General features: G+C 34.8%; 1 protein-coding gene across 2 annotated transcripts in view; it reads left to right on the top strand.

Moving 5' to 3' along the window:
- The window catches only part of DYNC2H1 (dynein cytoplasmic 2 heavy chain 1), a 310,341-nt gene that overhangs the window by 77,660 nt on the left and 210,367 nt on the right, over window positions 1–22,314 (top strand). For both annotated transcript variants that reach the window (XM_081098792.1, XM_081098791.1), the window contains exons 37-48: window positions 1,218–1,417; window positions 2,356–2,620; window positions 4,488–4,695; window positions 5,132–5,261; window positions 6,766–6,921; window positions 8,058–8,317; window positions 9,197–9,443; window positions 11,025–11,176; window positions 13,473–13,617; window positions 15,230–15,332; window positions 15,882–16,049; window positions 21,811–21,941. In XM_081098792.1, the coding sequence (XP_080954918.1) occupies window positions 1,218–1,417; window positions 2,356–2,620; window positions 4,488–4,695; window positions 5,132–5,261; window positions 6,766–6,921; window positions 8,058–8,317; window positions 9,197–9,443; window positions 11,025–11,176; window positions 13,473–13,617; window positions 15,230–15,332; window positions 15,882–16,049; window positions 21,811–21,941 (2,165 nt within the window). The remainder of the gene's footprint in view (window positions 1–1,217; window positions 1,418–2,355; window positions 2,621–4,487; window positions 4,696–5,131; window positions 5,262–6,765; window positions 6,922–8,057; window positions 8,318–9,196; window positions 9,444–11,024; window positions 11,177–13,472; window positions 13,618–15,229; window positions 15,333–15,881; window positions 16,050–21,810; window positions 21,942–22,314) is intronic.

The raw sequence follows: 22,314 nt of genomic DNA, 5'->3' as shown, positions 1-22,314 counted from the left end.
GTATGGTAGTTACAGAATAGTTATGGGGAAGTAAAGTATGGCATACTGAATATAATCAATAATATTGTAATAACTATGAATGATGTCAGATTTATTGGGTGATCACTTAGAAAGTTATGTACGTCAATGTCTAATCACTTGGTTGCACACCTGAAACTACTGTAATATTGTGTGTCTGAAATTGAAAAATAAAAAATTTAAAAAGTTAAAACACTGAAGAAGGTAAGGCAGCATAGGAAAAAAGATTACATGAAGTTACCTATTTGGACTCTAAATGATTAAAATGTACATCTTAAAAAGGAAGGTACTTTAGCTATATTATTAGGTGAGCATATGCCAGGTCAAGTGATTCTATTAGCATTTTTCAGTTGCCTATTTCTGATGATTTTTAAGAAAGATTGAAACTATACTTGCAGTAAATAAAGATGACTTATTTGTGAGTTCAGTGCTTGAAATAATCTCTAGTGCAGCCAAACCTCTTTGTATATACTTAAACATAGAAACGTTAAACAATTTATAGAAATACCAGGCTAAAAATAGTTCCTATTTGTATACTTCTTATCAATCAGCAGCTGATATCCTTGAAAAAATAAGAAGCTTGCAATCATTTAATATTTACATTGGGTTTAAGAGTAGGTTTATGAGTCAGTTTTGAGCAAGGCTGATAAAATATTTTTGCTTTGTTAGTTTTTAGTCATAGTACATAAAATATCTGGAGGCAATATTGGTATATTTGGAGGGATATCTGAATCTGGAATTAGTTGGTTTGGGTTTAAATTCCAGCTGTATAAAATAATACTGCTGTGCATTTTCCGGTAAGTCATTAAACCCTTGGAGATTTAATGTTGTCATGTGTAAAATTAGACTAATACTAGTAATACTTCCTTACTTTACACAGTTGTTATAAGGTTTATATCATAGTAGTAAAGTACTATGCCAATGTAAATGATAATAATTTTTAATATTAATTAATGTCTGAGAATGCCTGGGATTTAGATTCTATGGAAAAGGGTTCATGATTCTACCTATTGATACTTATTTTTCATCAGTCAAAAGATAATAAGGTAGACTTATCAATTCACATAACTTAGGTCTTTAAATGTTACTAAATTCTAGTGTATCATTTAATTACTAACAGTATATTAAGGCACTTAAACACTATTTTTATCATCATTAACTTCATAACTAATAATTTTAAAATGAAACTTTTTCTTTAGTTAATGAAAGTCATATTGTGGTACAAGCATTGAGGCTTAACACTATGTCAAAGTTTACATTTGCTGATTGCACTCGGTTTGATGCACTGATCAAAGATGTGTTTCCTGGAATTGACTTTAAAGAAGTAGAATATGATGAACTGAGTGCTGCATTACAGCAAGTCTTTGAGGAGGCCAATTATGAAATCATACCCAATCAGGTAACTGTCAAGAATATTTTATACTATATTGACCCTTTTTACTAGTTAATTCCTTATTACCTATATTTTCTTTATCTTTCAACTTACCTTTCGTCTTTCCACTTAAATCTTATTTGCTCAGGGAAGCCTTTCCTGATCTTTAGGTCCAGATTAGTTCACCTTGTTACCTGCTTTCATTACTCTTGTTATACAGGGTGTCCCTAAAAAATGTAAACATACTTTAACAGCGCAGTTTTAAAAATGAAATTTATTTGAATAAACTCTGGTTTTATAATTATCCAAAGTGTGTATGTGCTTTTTTTTTGGATACCCTATATATATATCTGTTTAGGGTTTCATTTTGTATTTGATTAATACTGATTCTCCCTCATCAGCTAGTAGTCTCCATGAAAGGCAGGATTCATGTCTATTTTTGCTCACCATTTTATTCCTAGTGCCATTTACAGAGCCTGGCATATAACAGATCCATTTTATATGAATGTTATATATAAAATGGTGATGTTCACCTTCATCACTTATTTTAGTGTTGTCAATTTCCTAGCAGTACTTTTTAGAAGGTCTTTTTATGTAGCACAAGTACATGTTTAAAATGAACACCCTGTTTCTCTTTTTTTCTGAGGGACACAGGATATAAATGAATGAACAAGTGAATAAAGTAATAAATATACTATATTGATGAATGAGTGAGAGAAGAATAAATAAACATGTATTGTCAAATAACTTAGAAAACGTTTTTTTAAGGAAATACTGGATTTAAAGATCACATTGTATATATGTTCAGATTTACTTAGGAATATTTTTTTTTTATTTGAGGCTTTTTTATCTTCCACTGAAGAAATCAAAGGCTTAATTTACATATAATAACTGTTATAGAATGAGTGCAGAGATGTGTATATTGTGTACTGTAAGTCATTTTTTACCATGCTCTTTTCTACTAGGTCAAGAAAGCTTTAGAATTGTATGAACAATTACGCCAGAGGATGGGAGTTGTTATTGTTGGCCCAAGTGGTGCTGGAAAATCAACTCTATGGAGAATGCTAAGGGCAGCACTTTTTAAAATTGGCAAAGTGGTAAAGCAATATACCATGAATCCTAAAGCTATGCCTAGACATCAATTATTAGGCCATATTGACATGGATACAAGGGAATGGTCTGATGGTGTTTTGACAAATAGTGCTCGCCAAGTAGTTCGAGAACCTCAAGGTTGGTCTTTGTTGTGTGAATCATTGCTGTACTTAATTTTTTTAAAAATATATTTTATTGATTTTTTACAGAGAGGAAGGGAGAGAGATAGAGTGTTAGAAACATCGAAGAGAGAGAAATATCGATCAGCTGCCTCCTGCACATCTCCCACTGGGGATGTTCCCGTAACCCAGGTACATGCCCTTGACCGGAATCGAACCTGGGACCCTTGAGTCTGCAGGCCTACGACGTTCTATCCACTGAGCCAAACTGGTTTTGGTGCTGTACTTAATTTTAGTGGATAATAGATCTTGTGTATAATGCTGTGAGAAGAGAAAAACATTGATGTGAGAGACACATTGATTGACTGCCTCCCACGAGCAAACAGACCAGCGGCAGGGATCAGGCTTGCAACCCAGGTAAGTGCCCTTGACTGGGAATCGAATCCACAACCTTTCAATGCAAAGGCCAACGCTCTACCACTGAGCCACACCAGTAAGGGCTGTGAACTGCCTTTCAATGATGTATATTGGTATTTTACTTTGGAGGGGCCCAAGACATACTATAATTTTGACCTATACTCTGTAGCAACTTTTATTATAATAGGAACTCAAAGTAATCTGGGTGAGTTGAAATTCACAACTAGATTAATTTACTGAATAAATACACACTTTTTGATTGCTGAATTGATACCATAATGCCTCATAAATAAGCAAGATGACAAATTTTTATTGAGGATTAAAATTGGTATCTTTACAGATACTTTTAACTCATCAGTTTGAATACAGTGTTTTAAATAATTTTGAAAATTTAAGTTGTAAAATAGTAGACTTCAAGGTCTAAATTTTTTGGCTTGGTGGTTAAGAGAGTTTTTGGCCAGAATCAAGTGAAGACTTCCCTACTTTTTGTTAGTTCATAATTTAATTATAGTTGTTTTTCTAAGCCAGTGAGTGAAAAGTTTAGAAATCTAACACATTGAAAGGGATTTTCAATATAGTCTTTTCATTTTCAATGTAGTCAATAATATTACACTAACTAGAAACCAGATATTACCTATACTCTTTCTCACACTTTTTAAAAATCCTCACCCAAGGACATGTTTTTATTGATTTTGAAGAGAGAGGAAGGGAGAAAGAGAGAGGGAAACATCCATGTGAGGGAGAAACATCGACTGGTTGCCTCCCATACCTGCCCTGACCGGGGATCAAACCTGTTACCTAGGTATGTGCCCAATTGACTAACCTGGCCAGGGCTTTCTCACACTTTTGTTGTTGGTACTTTTCTCTTTGACTTGTTTTAAAGGTCCAAATACAACTTGAAATCATTCTCATTTTAAGAGGAATGGATAAAAAAGATTTCTCCTGTGGAAAGACATATACATACTTGTTCACTACTTCTCCCCTTAAAGTCACCTTTTTATATATCAAAAACTTAGACAGTAATGAATTTTTAAAATTTCTCTAAAGAGTGGGTTCTCAATATTTTCTAAAAGAGATATTACATAGCAAGCATTCATATATTCTTATGACATGGTGGAAGACGTAGTTAAGGAAATAGAAATACTTAATTCTTGCACACCATGTTTTCTTTCAGAGAGATTTCATTTCCGTATGTTCATAGATAATAGAATATTATCACATGCTATATAAGGTGATTGGCCAGCTTAGCCAGGATAATCCATGGGGTCTCCAGCACATCTGTAGTGCACACTTATGTAAAAAATTTCAACTTGTTTGATGTTTTGTTCTTTATATTTAGCTTCAGTAATATAAAGTAATACTTTATGGAAATCACTTCTGAAGAATAAGAGAATTATTTATTCCTTATTTTTAATTATTATCATTGCATATATTTTTATCCTATCTTTACTTTTATGGTTTGAAAATAGATGTCAACTCATGGATAATCTGTGATGGTGATATTGATCCTGAATGGATAGAATCTCTGAATTCGGTTCTGGATGACAATCGACTGCTCACTATGCCCAGTGGGGAAAGGATTCAGTTTGGCCCAAATGTTAACTTTGTATTTGAAACTCATGATTTAAGTTGTGCCTCGCCAGCCACAATATCTAGAATGGGAATGATCTTTCTTAGGTAAACCATAAAAGCAACTGTGTTAAGATGCTGAGATAGATTTCCATGAACTTTAATGTGCATTTGAGCCACTTGTTAAAGTGAATATTTTGCTTTAGTGGGTTTGGGATGGGATTTGGGATTCTGTGTTTCCAACAAGCAGACCATACTTTGAGTAGGATGGGTTTAGTCTACTTTTTTGCTATGTTGCAAATAATGTAATTCTTTAATTTATATTTATAGTAATACAGATGAAATTTATTTGCTTTATTTATGAAAATGATACCTTCATGTATGGGAATATAGAGAAGTAACTAACATATGTACATGAAATCAACTCTTGTACACTAGCAGATACATACGGAGTGGTTAGTTTATTGGACCAGAAATTTATTTTGAAAATAAATTGACAATTTCTTCTTAAATAATTTCTTACATGTTTGTTCACCTGTTTTAGTGATGAAGAGACTGATATTAATTCGCTGATAAAATCTTGGTTGAGGAATCAGCCTCCTAAACATAGGAATAATCTTGAAAACTGGATTGGAGATTATTTTGAAAAAGCTTTACAGTGGGTTCTAAAACAGGTAAGTTAACTATCATATTTCACAATTAATCATGTAGGTGAGAAGTATAATGATTAAGAGTGTGGTTTACGTATAGTTGCCTTTTAGTAGAGCTCTGTCAGAATATGGGGGTGGAGTAACAGGTAGGTGTCTTCATTGCTGTCCTATATCTCTTGGCGTAATGCTTCATTATGTTAGTCTTAAAACACTTTAATTCTCCCATCCTCAATATCTTGCACTGCTTACCTAAAAATCTTGAATACAGTGTATTGGGATATCTCTCTAATTTTATTTTATTTTATTATTTTATTTTATTTTATTTTATTTATTTTATTTTATTTTATTATTTTATTTTATTTATTTTATTTTATTTTATTTTATTTTTTATTTTATTTTATTTTATTTTATTTTATTTTATTTTAAATATATTTTTATTGATTTCAGAAAGGAAGGGAGAGAGAGAGAGAGAGAAAAACCTCAGTGGTAGAGAATCACTGATGGGCTGCCTCCTGCATGTCCCCTATTGGGTATTGAGCCTGCAACTTGGGCATGTGCCCTGACCAGGAATCGAATCATGCATGACCTCCTGGTTCATAGGTCATTGCTCAACCATTGAGCCCTTGCCTGCCTCTCTAGGTTAAAACACTTTTCCTTTGCTTACTCAGACTTCTTTTAATTCCTTAACTATATCAATGGTTTACCTTGGCATATGTTGCATGGCCTGATCTCACTTTTCAGATGTTAATATCAATGTCACTCACCTTTTTCAAAGAGGCCTTGAACCCTCAATCTGACTTACCCTTTCTCAAAACACTGGTCTGCTACTCTATAGCTCTTACCACAACTTGTTAACCACTTCCTCTGCTAGACTTGAGTTCTATGATAAAAGTACTCCGTTTAGATCACTCTTAAAAAAATACCTAGCACTGCATGCAGTTTCTGTGCATAGTTGGTTCTTAGTAAATACTTTTAGATTAATGAGAACCCTTTCTTGTCCTAACTCCCTGGCAGTTACACAGGGGCCCTAGAGGACCACAGATCAAAATCACCTATACGACCTCAGTCCAAAAGTTTCATTTTAAAATTCTGCTAGGGAGAAAGTTCCAAATGCTTTTTCATTTAAGCTTGCTTTTTACTAGCTTTCTTGTCCAGTACCATCATATCTAGCCCTTGCCTATAGCTTCTTTTTTAGTAGTAAGAGGAAATAAGAAGCTATTCTTTTTATACCAATGCTCATTAATTTACCTTTCCTTTATATTTTGTTTAGGAAGTAAACAAACTATGTATCTATTTGAGGATTCTAATAGTTACAGCTAGAAATATATAGTTGTGTTTTTTATGATTACTTTTTATTTTCAAAGTTTGTGTTTTATACATAAATTGAATGAAATCTAAACTTTCTACAAGTTGAAAAGAGGGATACATTTAAAGATGATTCTTAGAAAAGATATGTGAATGCCAATCTGTATGTTCTGAGTTGACTAATTAATTGCCTTTTGTCTATACCATGGATTTTAAATAACAGAATGACTATGTGGTAGAAACAAGTTTGGTTGGTACTGTGATGAATGGTTTGTCACATCTACATGGATGCAAAGATCATGATCAATTTATTATAAATCTCATAAGGGGACTTGGTGGAAATCTGAATATGAAATCACGCCTGGAATTCACCAGAGAGGTAATACAGTTTAAAGCCTATATTCAGTGCACATTAAAAAAATTTTTTCATTGACTCTTAATTGCCAAAATTACCTGTAACTATAAGGTACAGAACTTTTAATTTTGAAATTATGCATTCACTAGAATAATAATGCACTTAAATACATGTACATACTTACGCATGTATACTTATATTTCTGTTTTGAACTAGTTTGTATTTTATATTATTAAAATTTTATATAATTACATTCTAATAGAATAAAATTGGCAACAAATCTTTTTTGTTAGACATTTTGAACCTACTTTGCTATGTGAATAAATATAATTATTTCTTTTTAATCTTAGAATAATAAATTTTTAAAACCATTTGTTTAACCAGAACAGTTTTAGCATTAGGATTGCTAAGATGTATTAATCATTATAAATACTTAAATAAATGTAAAGATATAGTTTACCTAAGCTGTTTATAAAACTGATTTCTACATGGTAAGGGATTTCTTTCTATTGGCCTTAGTTGAAATAATTGAACATAAGTTCCTTTGAGTTGACTCCAACATTATGTTTCTTAATTTTTATCATTTTGTTTCTTTTTCGATATCATCATTTATTACTTTCTCTATTGTTTCCCTTTCCATGGTCATTCTGTTGCCAACTATTTCTCATTGTTACTACTGAATGCCATAAGATATATTGCATTTAGGCAGATATCTTCTTGCCAAAGCTCATAATAAAGACGTTGAAAAGTACCATTAGGAGCTAACTCTGCTTTGTATCTTGGAAAATGACAGTTTTTAAAGTGAGAAAGAGGAATAACAGGTAGAGAGCAATGAACAATGGTGGTAACATTGCGATTGAACATGGTGGAAATGAAGGGTCTAGGATTACTACATTGTGTAATTTATAATTTAGTGTTCATAAGAACTCAATTAAAAATGAATATTTTTATACCTTGGTGTATATGTAAAGTACTGACATTTATTTATTTGCTTAAACGATTGTTTAGGGAATATTTGAGATAAAATGTTACTTTAGTGATAAAAGATATTTAGTAGGTTTATAGTATGTGAACTTGTTTGAACTAAGATGTTTCTCTTTGGGACATTTACTTTTAAGAATTAAAATTTCACATACTCTGTCACAAATTTTCCTCTTAAGGTTTTTAACTGGGCACGAGAATCTCCTCCAGATGCTCACAAACCAATGGACACCTACTATGACCCGAGTCAAGGTCGATTAGCATCATATGTGTCGAAGAAGCCGGAAAATTTGACTGCTGATGATTTCAGCAATGTCCAAACACTTCCAGTCATCCAGACTCCTGACATGCAGCGAGGTCTAGATTATTTCAAACCCTGGTTAAGTTCTGACACTAAACAGCCATTTATTCTTGTAGGACCAGAAGGATGTGGCAAAGGGTAAGAGCAAAAAATGTTGATGGAGGTGTACATTGTGAATTGTGCTTCTCTTTTAAAATGATTTAATAGCTTTTCTTTCTTTCTTTCTTTCTTTCTTTCTTTCTTTCTTTCTTTCTTTCATCTATCTATCTATCTATTTATTTATTTATTTATTTATGTTAAACTAGCACTTCTATTTTCATGAAGGACTCTTTCATTGCCACTACTTGTAAAAATAATATGACTATGGAGAATAATATGTTTTTTTTCTCTGCCAGGTTATATATTTTCTAATGGAGAGAGAATAATCTAGAAGATACTTATAAAAGAATCTGTTCATAAAATCACAACAAAAAATGAATACCTTCGATGTACTTACAAATTAGCATTTGCTTTATTTTATAAAAAGTGAATTTTGACATTAGATCTCTATTTGAAAATAGCTTTTTATTCAGTGGAATCCAGCCCATTTTTAGTGTTTGTGAGTATAGTTTCTGGAGATAAATGAGACAAGGATTATTAGTTTCACATTTCTAGTAGTAATTAAAAAATTCTATCAACTCATAGTAATTTTTCCTAACTTGGAGATCTTAATATCTTAAAATATTCTCTTCAACTGTGGAGAAACAGTTGGTATCTTTAATATATACTTTATGAAATGAAGTTATTTCTGAAAACTTTGTTGTTGTTGAAAGAATCCCAGGATTGCCTTAAAATATGAATATATTTTTTCCAGTCTAAAAATTAGAAAGTTACCATATCCATTTTACCATTTCTCCTTAAACATCATCATACATATTTTAGAAAATGAAATATTTATAAAAGAGAACTTTTATATTGAATATAAAAAGTATTTTATTGGTTGTATTTTCAAAGTCAAATGTCATACACCTTCCATAGGATGCTGCTGAGGTATGCCTTTTCCCAACTCCGGTCCACTCAGATTGCTACGGTTCACTGTAGTGCACAAACTACGTCTCGACATCTCCTGCAGAAACTGAGCCAGACTTGCATGGTAATCAGTACTAATACTGGTCGAGTATACAGACCCAAAGACTGTGAAAGACTTGTTTTGTACTTAAAAGATATCAACCTACCCAAACTTGACAAATGGGGCACCAGTACTTTGGTAGCTTTTCTACAACAGGTAAGCCTTATCACTTGAAGTGTTTTGATATAATTGTAAACCAACTTAGTTTCATTAATTTTTTAACTTTATTTTTATTGTTGACACTATTACAGATATCCCCATTTTCCCCACCTTTGCTCACATCCATCCAGTCCCTGCCCTTCCTTCACTCTAGAAAAATTTCTGCTTTCTTCCTTAGAGTCAGTTTTATCTAGCATGTGTCATGGGAAATTAAACTTTTGAGGCATCTCAGTTTTGTTCCAGGTCTACTTTCTTTGATCTTCCTCCCTGTGGAAGTTAGTATTATATCGAGTTGATATATGACAAGAAGAGTAAAAGCAGCCTTTACTCTATACCAGCAGTTCTCAACCTGTGGGTCACGACCCCTTTGGGGGTCGAATGACCCTTTCTCTGGGGTCGCCTAAGACCATCGGAAAACACATATATAATTACATATTGTTTTTGTGATTAATCACTATGCTTTAATTATGTTCAATTTGTAACAATGAAAATACATCCTGCATATCAGATATTTACATGACGATTCATAACAGTAGCAAAATTACAGTTATGAAGTAGCAACGAAAATAATTTTATGGTTGGGGGTTACCACAACATGAGGAACTATATTAAAGGGTCGCGGCATTAGGAAGGTTGAGAACCACTGCTCTATACCTATTACATATCCTTCATTCCTAAAAGGAGGAAAGCAGAGGCGGAGGATGGTGCTGGAGTTGGGGAAGTTTTCAGTTTTTTAGGTTTGCATTCTGAGAGCAGTTAGACTTCCTCAGGCATGCCCCTTCTGGCTGCTTTAGTTCATTAGTCTCCCTCTCTCCCTGTGTAGGTTTTGGAGGCCATACATTCTCAGTCAGTGTGGAAGATTTTATTTCTTTATCTGATTTACATCACATTAGAAACCCTAAATTCTAAATTAGAACTTATATGCTTATATATCTGCAAGTCTACATTTACTACATTACTGCAAAAAGAATAAAATACTTATCAAACAAACCAAAAATTTTTTCCTTATACTTTTTTCTGATTTCTTTCACTTTTAAAAAAATAATTGCAGGTGGATTTATACTATCATCTGGATTTTACTGTTTATTAGAGAGAAAGCATTTGAAAAGATAGTAATTCAGCTAACATTCATTGAACACAGCCTTTTTTTCTTTTTTTAAAGTTTTATTTTATTGTTTAAAGTATTACATATAGTATTACATATGTCTCCTTTTCCCACCATTGACCTCCCCCGAACAACCCTCTTCTACCTCCCTGGCCCCCTGGCACATGCCCTCACCCCCCTAGTGTCTGTGTCCTTTGGTTATGCTTATATGCATGCATAAAGTCCATTGGTTGATCTCTTACCCTCCCCCTCCACCTCTCCCCTGCCTTCCCACGGAGGTTTGACAGTCTGAACAGTCTTGAACAGTGTTATCTTTCAATGATATAAGAATTTAAAGTATATTTCAATTTTTAATTCTTGAGATAGGTAGAGGATGATGATTACATTTGGAAATAATTGAATTTTATGCAAAAATATATCATAATTAGAAAATCTTAAGCATTAAACTTATTTTTAAATTTGTTTTCAAATAGGTATTGACATATCAAGGATTTTATGATGAAAATTTGGAATGGGTTGGTTTAGAAAATATTCAAATTGTGGCATCTATGTCAGCTGGAGGAAGACTGGGAAGACATAAACTTACTACCAGATTTACTTCTATTGTTCGTCTTTGTGCTATAGAGTATGTATCTTAGTGTCTTAAATTTATTTTTTAACTTGGGGAGACATATTTGCATTTTATTAAAGGTATCATTAGTGATATTTCTTTAAAATGTAGCATATACAAATAGTCTAAACTTAAGCTCCTGCTCTTCTCAAACTATAGGCAATAATTTAGGATAAAGGCTTTTTTAATCAACACTTCTTATATATTAGAAATAAAATAGAACTATTGTATATTTTCTTTGTTCTAAAATAGCAATATCAGGAATCAAAATGGTACATTTTAGATTTAAATGTTTTATGATTTTATAAAACAAAAACACTATTAAATTTTATAAAGATAACTAAATAGATTATTTATTTAAAATACTAGAGGCCCTGTGCATGCATTCGTGCACGGGTGGGGTCCCTCGGCCTGGCTGGTGATTGGGGCCGATCGGGGCCATCTTGCCAGAGGGAGGGACCATGGGAGGTTGGCTGTGGGAGCGCACTGATCACCAGGGGGCAGCTCCTGCATTGAGTGTCAGCTCCCTGGTGGTCAGTGTGTGTCATAGTGATCTGTTGACTGGTTGGCCATTGCTTAGGCTTTTATATATATATATATATATATATACTAGAGGCCTGGTGCATGAAATTGTGCACCCCCTCAGCCCAGCCTGCACCCTCTCCAATCCAGGATCCCTCTCACAGTCTGGAACCTCTGGCTCCTAACTGCTCACTTGCCTGCCTGATTGCCCCTAACCATCTCTGCCTGCTGACCTGAGGCCCCTAATTGCTCCCCTGCCAGCCAGATCACCCCCTAACTGCTCCCCCTGGCTGGCCTGATCATCCCTAACCGCTTCTGCCTCAGCCCCTGCCACTGTGGCTTTGTCCGGAAGGACATCTGGAAGATGTCTGGTCTAATTTCGCATATTACCCTTTTATTAATATAGAAGATAGACTAGAAGCCCAGTGGTAGGGTCCCTAGCAGCTGCTGGCTGCCGGCTGGATACTTCCTCTCTTCCCCTGGCCGCCTGCTGCCACCACCACTGCCACTGGCTGGGGCCGCCCTCCTCCCCCCGGCCATCTGCCACTGCCGCTGCCAGCTGGGGCCTCCTGCTGCCACCAGCTGGGGCCTCCCTCTCTTCCCCCTTGCTGGCCCAGCCCCCTGGTCGAACTCCTGTACGAACTCCAGGTCAAGGGGATAATTTGCATACTACACTTTTATTATATAGGATATTTTTATTCATTTCAGAGAGGAAGAGGCAGGGAGAGAGAGAGAGAAACATCAGTGATGTTTGGCTGTCTCCTGCACCCTCCCTACTGGGAATTGAGCCTGCAACCTGGGCATGTGCCCTTGACCAGAATCGAGCCCAAGGACCCTTCATTTGGCAGCCTGATGCACTCTCTATTGAGCCAAACCAGCTAAGGGCATAAACAGATAATTTAAATCTGAAGAAAGTAAAGTTAGGTTATGTTTGTGACTGATGGCATTACTCTAATAATACATCTACCCGTCTCCATGGTCCATAACTGTTACAGGAATTCGCAATTTTATGCTTATGGCACTACATTCTCTGATATATTTTGCCTTATAAAATCTAGGTTTTATGTTTTCATGCTAATTGTAACCATATATTAACATTCTTCTTTCAAAAATGTTACAGCCACCGATTCAGCTGTATTAAGATAGATTTCAGCTTGGCTCAGTGGATAGAGCGTCAGCCTGTGGACTGAAGGGTCCCAGGTTCGATTCCAGCCAAGGGCACATGCCTGGGGTGTGGGCTTAATCCCCAGTAAGGGGCGTACAGGAGGCAGCCGATCAATGATTCTCTCTCATCATTGATGTTTCTAGCTCTGTCTCCTTCTCCCTTCCTCTCTGAAATCAATAAAGAAATATATTTTAAAAAATGAGATTTTAGTTTGGGAGAGTTTGGTTTTATTTGTTGTATTAGTTCTACTTTTAGTTCTGAGGTGGATTACTGCTCTATGTACAGGTTCTTCATAACTCAAAGTGCCTTATCTTAGGGAAAATTTTCCTTTTACCATTTTCTAAAGATCAGTGATTTTCTATCAGTTATATTTGTTAAGTAATTTTGTTGGAATCCTCAAGTAGGACCCTCAGTATTTTACAACAGATAATTAGGGATCTAATTTGGTTGACGTGAGAATATGGACTTTGAGCTTGGCCTTAGCTCCTGAGTAAATTTTGGAGGCAACTAGGTCTCAAAGCAGCACAGTTTGAAAACCACTGCTGTAACCTAACATTAAAATAATAATTTAATGATTTATTTCAGCTTCTTTTAAAAAATATTTATTTTAACTTTCTTTTTCAGTTACCCAGAAAGAGAACAATTACAGACAATTTATGGGGCATATTTGGAACCAGTTTTACATAAAAATTTGAAGAATCATTCTATTTGGGGTTCTTCATCGAAAATTTCTCTCTTAGCAGGATCTATGGTACAAGTGTATGAGCAGGTATATGTTTATCTATAGTACATCGTGTTTTTCATGTCTGTTTGTATCACTTCAAAGGACTATTTTTAATCTTGCCCTTTGTTGATGTTCAGACTTTCTCTTCCTGTTGTTTGTTAGACCTTTTAACTAGAGGGTAAGCTCTGTGAGGGCAGATGCTCTTTGTGCTTTATTCACTATTGTATTCCCTGGCAGTTTCAAGTAGACACCCAGAAAATATTGACTGAATAAATTAGTGGATGGATGGTTATTCTTCTATCAGCTCAAATTGAAAATGGAGTTCACCTTTTTTCCAAAACTAGATCTTTCTCTTGAGTTCTGTTAGTTGCTATCTCCCAGCTTCAATCCCAAGGGTAGTGTTTGATGTTTTTTTGTTTTGTTTTGTTTTGTTTTTTGTTTTCCTTGTTACCTGTGAGGAAATGTCTATAGTATCCTTCTTTGATGGAGTGGGATGATGCTTGAAAACAGGCATTAAGAATGGCAGATGATGCCCTAACCGGTTTGGCTCAGTGGATAGAGCGTCGGCCTGCGGACTGAAAGGTCCCAGGTTCGATTCCGGTCAAGGGCACGTACCTTGGTTGCGGGCACATCCCCAGTGGGGGGTGTGCAGGAGGCGGCTGATCGATGTTTCTCTCTCATTGATGTTTCTAACTCTCTATCCCTCTCCCTTCCTCTCTGTAAAAAAATCAGTGAAATATATTAAAAAAAAAAAGAATGGCAGAAGACGTTTACTGAGTACAGTCTCTTTCCGCACTAATCGTAGGGATGCAAAGATGACTGAGTCTCTGTTCTTTTGAGTCTCACAGTCTAATGAGGGACCTAGTCATACAAATACACTATTAAGACAGTGTCACAAGTATGACAACAGTATGCACAAGGTACAGAGAAAGTGTAGAGAAGGAATATATGACTTTGTTGTGTGTGGTAGTTAAGGGGAGGTGAAATGTGATTTGAATTTTGAAAAATGAATAGAAATTTGCAAAGTGGCTGGAGATGAAAGGTTTTCCTGGGTAAAGTGAATAGTGTATGAAAGTTAGGAAAGTGTTTGTGGAAGTTGCTTTTCATAGTATTGAAGTAGAAGTAGGGAAGATAAGTTAGAAAGCAATAAATCCCTTCTGTTTTAAAAATTTAATTCAAATGTTCAATGATCAAGGCCAGAATAAGAGCAGTGGCTCTGTCCATAGGGAGGAAGGGACAGGCTCTTTACTGGTTATCTATTAGAGAGTGAAACTTTGATGTGTTAAAAGTTCAATGGCTTCTTGAACATAAGTTAACTAGCTCTGTGGTTCCTGCAATTAGAAAATGGGTCTTACCTGGATCTGTGAGTGCCTTGGAATTACAATCACCATTTCATAAAGCTTAGGTTTGAATTTCTTTCTTTAGAAGCACTTTTTAACATTTTATTTTATTAGTATTTTATTTTTTGGCAGTTTGTCAAAGCCTATGAACAACACTTCTTATGTAATGTTTTTAACTTCATAAAATATAATATACAAGATAACTAAGGAAGTCAATTACATTGAAATACAGTCCCACCCACTGGTAGAAACTGGCATTTCTGTGAGTCTACATAACTGAAAAGTAGTCAGATGATTTACTGTATTTTCTTTTACAGGTGCGGGCCAAATTTACAGTTGACGATTATAGTCACTATATTTTTACTCCTTGCATTCTTACCCAGTGGGTTCTTGGCTTATTCAGATATGACTTAGAAGGAGGTAAGTTTTGCTTTCATGATTTCAAATCACTTATCTTTCTTAGAATGCCATAGAGTGTTTGTGTGTCTGTGTGTATCTTTACACTATCTATTGTTTGTAATAGCTACGTTAAATGAATATTGTAACTATTTATGGTATTTAAAAAAACTGTAAGTGAAATAATAATGTAATGTAAATGAACATTAAAAATAAAATTATAATATTTTATATGTTTTCTCATATAAACTATTTATGATTACCATGATTAAAACATGGTTTTGGGAAAAATTAAATTATTATTCTTTGTAACCAAATCATATTTCATATGCTTTTTGGGATTGATATTTTTATTGAACAACTAGAGATAATAGTGCCTAACTTTAAATAATAGAAAAATTTACCAACTCATTAACCCAATGAATTTAAATTTCTTTTTCTCTTTTTTTCTATTTGTCTGGTGCCAAAATGATGGTATGTAGATTTTTCACTATTTCTAATAATATGCTGAAACTGACCACTTTTAAGTCATTTCAATTTTATTACAATTAAAGAAAATTTTGCCTTTTTTAGGATCATCAAACCATCCACTAGATTATGTATTAGAAATTGTAGCATATGAAGCACGGCGTTTATTTCGTGACAAAATTGTTGGTGCAAAGGAACTTCATTTATTTGACAACATTTTAACATCAGTGTTTCAAGGAGATTGGGGGTCAGATGTATTAGACAATATGGCAGGTAATATAGTTACTGAGTTTGTGTAAATATATAAATGTTATGAGAACTTCAGTTTACTAGTAGCATGATTGTGTATGTCAACAAATAAAAATTTCGGATAATTTTAATCATCAGGGGTTGCTCTGTTATCTTTTGCTAGATGTCAGTAATTATATTCCACACAAACTATGATGACAATAATTGTTTTTCTGGGGGAAGAAAGGGATCTGGCCATAGCATTTTATATTTGCAATTCAAAATTGTATTCCCTGAAGGAGTTTTACTAATGAAGTTTTTAATAGTTATATATGTATGAAACTTAAAAATTATTGTGAAAATCCATATTTGATTATAGAGAACTTTAGCTTGAAAGTAATGGCCATTCTCATTCCTGTCACTGTTCATAATGTCAGCACAGAACTACTTATTTTTGTTAATAGCTTCACTCATTGTTATGGTAAACAAAGCATAACATCACATAGTCAAAGCACCTATGTTGCATTTGCAATTATTACTGCTTAGTAACAAATTTGCATTTTGAAAATTGCTATAGGAATAATGCATGTGATCAAAATCATCATGGTGAAAAGACTTTTGATAAAAAAGGACCGTATTGTGGAAATATTTCTTAATATAACTACTTTTAAGCTACAAAATGAGTTTCTGTTCTATCAGATTGTAAAGCGAGGCTTCAAAAATATTTTATATAATACATTCTATACAGGGCCTGGGGCACAGGTAAGGCTTATAGTTTGTATGGAAAATAATACAATAATTAATAAATAATAATGTAAGAATAAACTGTTTCGTGTACTCACAACTGTAAACCTACTTTTGCCCCACCTTGTACATTTCTGGATTCAATATTGGTCCCAGGGTCATGTTACATAAGCCGAAATTATGAAGATGAGAAGGATGTTGAGATGCTAGGAGTAATTTTCTAGGTGCTTCTTGAGTTTTGAAATCAGAAAATAAGTTCAGGAGAACCTAAGGTAGGTTGAAATGCTGAGAGAAGCCTGGTTGGCTTGATTTTCAGTGAGGGTTTATGCCCTTGTGGCCTGTAGTGTCATGGCTTAGTGTGAAAAGCCTTTGGCTCTTAAATGGTGCATTTTTTTCTTAGTCTGAAAATTTCTTTTTATGAAGAAACTGGCATATCTTTTGGGAATTAGATGATATCAGTGTCTTATTAGGTATCTGAATTCTCTAGAATTTGGTATATTTCAGAGTCTCCTATGTAGGACAAAAATATTATATGGTTTTTTTTCTCAGTATTTTACTTTTCTTTTTTAAAAAATATTTTTATTGATTTAAGAGAGGAAGGGATGGGATAGAGAGATAGAAACATCAGGGATGAGAGAGAATCATTGATCTGCTGCCTCCTGCAAGCCCCCTACTGGGGATCGAGCCTGCAACCTGGGCATGTGTCCTTGACTGGAATCGAACCCAGGACCCTTCAGTCCACAGGCCAACGCTCTATCCACTGAGCCAAACCAGCTGGTCCTCAATAATTTACTTTTCAATGAAGGGTTCATACATGTTAGATCTAGGAAAATAAGATTTTCATATAGAGAAATATCAATTTACTAATAAAACTTAATGATGGGACTTAAAAAAATAAACCAGACATATTCTTACGCCAAAAAAAAAACTTGTAATCTGATTGCAGATACAGATATGAAAGTCGTTGCTTGCAATTATAACTATTGCTAATGTGTTCAGATGCCACAAAGATTGGTGTAAGTAGATTGTTAAACTGATAATTACAATACAGCAAGCATTGTTTTACAATTAGTACAACTTTTCTGAATAATTTGGGATAAATGCTTGATAAGAGGTATATAATAATAATTTTTTTGAGGAAGCTACCTTGAAACTTTTAAAACTAATTTTTAATTTGAAATAATTATGGATTCACATACAGTTGTGAGTATTAATACTGAGAGAGCACATGTGTCTTTTACTTGGGTCTCCCCAGTGGTAACATCTGACAAACTTATAGTACAACTTCACAACCAGGATATTGATATTGATGCACTTAAGATACAGAACATCACCATAAGGATCTGTCATGTTACCCTTTTGTAGTTCACCCCATGGAAACTACCAGTTTGTTCTGTCTTTAATATTGCCATTTCAATAATCTTATTTGCACTCAGGATAATTCTCTGGAGATATACATATGCAGGTTGTTGCATATTTCATTAGTTTGTTCCTTTTTACTGCCAAGTAGGTATTTAGATGAACTAACAGTTCTTTAAGCATTTTGTTGAAGGACATTGGGTTGTTTTAAGTTTTTTGCTATTAGGAAGAAAGCTGTGATAAACACATATACAAGTTTTTGTGTACATATACAGTTTTGTTTCTCTGGGATAAATGCTAACAAGTACAGTTGTAGGCTTGTATGGTACTTGTATGCTTATGTTCTTTAAACTGCCATGGTGTTTTGTAGTGGCTCTATCATTTTACATTCCCATCAGTGATATATCAGTGATAGAATTGCTTTGCATCCTTGCCAGCATTTGGTATTGTCACTTTTTAATTTTAACCATTCTGATAAGTGTGTATTCATGTCCTTGTGGTTTTAATAGGCATTTTGCTGACAGCTAATTTAGTTGAACATCTTTTCATGGGCTCATTTGCCATCTGTATAACCTCTTCAGTGAAATGTCTCTTCATGCCTTTTGCCCATTTTCTAATTAGAGTGTTTATTTTGTTTTTTTACTGTTGAGTTTGAGAGTTATAATTATTCTAGATACCAGTCCTTTGTCAAATTGTGGTTTGCAGATATTTTCTCTCACTCTATAGCTTGTCTTTTTATCCTCTTAACAGGTTCCTTCACAGGTAAAAAGGTTTTCATTTTGTGAACCCCAATGAATTAACTTTTTTTAAAGGCTCTTTGGTGTCTGGTAATAACTCTGTCTAGTTCTAGTTTCTGAAGATTTCCCCCTATAGTTTTATGTTTTAAGTCAATGGTCTACTTTGAGTTAATTTTTGTATAAAGAATGAGATTTAGCCCTAGCCAGTTTTGCTCAGTGGATAGAGCGATGGCCTGCGGACCAAAGGGTCCCACGTTTGATTCTGGTCAAGGATACAAGGGCACATACCTCAGTTGCAGGCTCCTCTCCAGTCTGGGCCCTGGTCGGGGCTCATGCAGGAGGCAACCAATTGATGTGTTTCTTTCACATCGATATTTCTCTCTGTCTTTACCTCTCTGTTCCACTCTTTCTAAAAATCAATGGGAAAATATCCTTGGGTGAGGATTAAAAAAAAAAAAAAGAATGAGATTTAGGTCAAGGTTTACTTCTTTGCTTATGGATGTCCACTTGTTCCAGCACCATTTGTTGAAAAGGCTACCTTTCTGCCTTGAATTCCTTTTGTACCTTTGTAAAAAATTAGTTGTGTTGGTGTATTTCTGGGTTCTCTATTCTGTTCCATTGATGTGTATGTGTGTCCTTCTGCCAATACCACACTGTCTTGATTGCTGTAGTAACATAAGTCTTAAATTGGTTAGACCGACTTCTGCTTTATTCATTTTCAAAATTGCTGTAGCTAGCTGTGGCTAGTTTGGCTCACTGGATAGAGCATCAGTTGGGATGATGCTCCACCCAACTAAGCCATCTGGCCAGGGCAAAAGTTGACTATATTAAGTGAAGAAGAGGAGAAGGGCATCCCAGACAGGAAACAGAATATGTAAAGAACCCAAGGCTTGAGAAAGCTGGAGTATATAATGGGGCAGAGAGGGAGACAGAAGATTCAACCAGGGGTCCTCAAACTCTTTAATCAGGGGGCCAGTTCACTGTCCCTCAGACCCTTGGAGGGCCGGACTATAGTTTAAAAAAAAAACTATAAACAAATTCCTGTGCACACTGCACATATCTTATTTTGAAGTAAAAAAACAAAATGGGAACAAATACAATATTTGTATTTGCATGTGGCCCGCGGGCCATAGTTTGAGGACCCCTGATTCAAGCAGTCAGTGCAACCAGATTGCAGAAGGCCTTGATTAGCAGAATCGTGTTTGTTTTGGCAGTGGGAATCTGTGATATTGGAGTGTTATGGACCAATCAGATTTTGTTTTGTGTGTGTTATTTTAGTAGCAGTGAGGATATAGTTGAGGGGGCAGAGACCTATGACAGGGATACAAGGGAAGGATGCTACTACCAGAGTCTAGGGGAGAAATGAGAAGGAGTAAAAATAAGGAGTTTAATTTTAGATGTGTGTATGAATGTTTGCAAGCTTTTTGAGTGTCTTTTGGGAATTACCATAAATTTTATAGCTCTATAAAGGTAGGGATCATGTTTGTCTTAGTACTTATCTCTAACAAAACACAGTGTTTATATACAGATGTGTGGTGAGTGTTTATTAATGAATGCATGAATTATATGTCTGTTAAGCAATTAGAAACATGGGACTAAACTGAAGCTGGGGAGACTTGCCTAGAGATAGTGGATGGGTTTTGGGTATGTAAGTAATTGATAATTTAAGCAACAGAATAGGCTTAAATTATTCAATAGGAATGTTTAGAATTAAAGAATAACAGTCTGAATTAGATCTGAGGGAAAATAAACATATAAGGGATAAACAGAAAACAGAAAAGAAGTTGTGATTTTGGCCCTGCCTGGTTTTGCTCAGTGGTTAGAGAGTTGGCTGGCAGACTGGAGGGTTGAGGGTTCGATTCTGTTAAGGACACATACCTTGGTTGTGGGTTTGCTCCCCCCCCCCCGCCCCCCTCCCCCCCCCAGGGTGCATGGGGAGGCAGCCAGTGGATGTGTCTCTTTCACATGGATCTCTCTCTGTTTCTCCCCTTCCCCACCCTCCCTTTCAGTCTCTCTAAAAATGGAAACAATATCCTTGGCTGAGGATTAAAAAAAAAAAAAAGTAGTGATTTTGACTTGATAAGTACATTCAATAAGAATGGCTCAGAAAGAAGCTGCACAAAAAAATGACCACAATAAAAGATTTGGACTTGGTGATTAGGATGGTATTATTGTTCCCAGATTAGAGTTTTAGTTTAGTGGTTTCTGAAGGTAGAAGATAATGTAAGAAAAATAATACGGTAATGTAAGAAATGTGATTGTGAAGGAGAGGAACATGAAGTACCTTGGGTCTAGGAAAGATTAAGCTGTGGTTGAGTTGGGCATGTGACAAGGAGGCTACCTTGTTTGCCTTGATGAACAGTTCCCAGAGGAATTGGGAGGGGAAATGTTCGATAGAGTGGTGAACAGATTTTTCTTGAATGGTAACAGGGACAGTGCTATAGATAAATTTCCGGGAAGTCTGTGGGATTTTTGTTTTCTAATTAAAATTCGGTTAATTTTAAAAATTCATTTTAGAAGTTAGAGCTATTAGCAGTATTGATCTATGTTCTTTTTCAAGGAGAGTTTTGAGATTATTTTAATTATTGTGAATTTTATGTTATTGTTATTCTATAAATTTCACATGGAGATTCTGGAGAAAGAGAAGGAAAATGGGACAGAGTAGAAGGGGAATAATAGGGAAAGTTGGGAGGGAGTCATTTTGGGGGGTAAGAGAAGAGGGATGCAAAGATAAAATAGGGATCCCATCAGTTAGTTTTCAGGTAGAGTGATCTAGCAGTTTAAGACTTTTTATCTTACTATCTTCATTGGTCTTCCAAGGCACACTTTAAAATAATGTATCTTTGCCTTTTTGCATATGATCTTATTTGAACTAATTAACTTAAAAATAATTTAATGAGCAATGTACTTTACTGATGCTTCCATTTCAAATAACAAGCCTAAAACAATATCCTTTATTTCTACAGATAGTTTCTATGTTACATGGGGAGCCCGACATGATTCAGTAACAAGGGCTCCACCAGGACAACCATTGCCTCCACATGGAAAACCACTTGGAATTCTAAATTCTGCAGAACTCAAGGATGTTATTAAAAAGGTATAATATCAGTTATGAACTTGAATTTGGTTATTATTGTAGTCAATTTAAAAATATTTATTGAAAGATTTTGGAGTACAAGATTATAAAATATACAAAGCTGATTATTTTGGAAAATGGTTCGTTGTGGCAGGTCTAACTACACGCGCATGTGCTTACACAGATAACATAAAATCGCTAAGACACATGGTGTTGGAAATATGAATAAGCACTTATATTAATTGGTATATCGTCCTAGAGCAGTGGTGTCAGACTTTAGTGAGCATAAGAACTAGAAAATATACTGACTCCCGGGCCCCATCTCAAGGAAGTCTGATTCAGTAGGAGGGGCCCAAAGAATCTGAATTTCTAACAGGCTCGCAGGTGATGTTGA

Source organism: Myotis nattereri (assembly GCF_964212035.1).
Source record: "Myotis nattereri genome assembly, chromosome: 9".
Classification (NCBI taxonomy): Eukaryota; Metazoa; Chordata; class Mammalia; order Chiroptera; family Vespertilionidae; genus Myotis; species Myotis nattereri.
The sequence above is the reverse complement of the archived record's forward strand: the minus strand, read 5'-3'. Positions and strand labels throughout refer to the sequence as shown.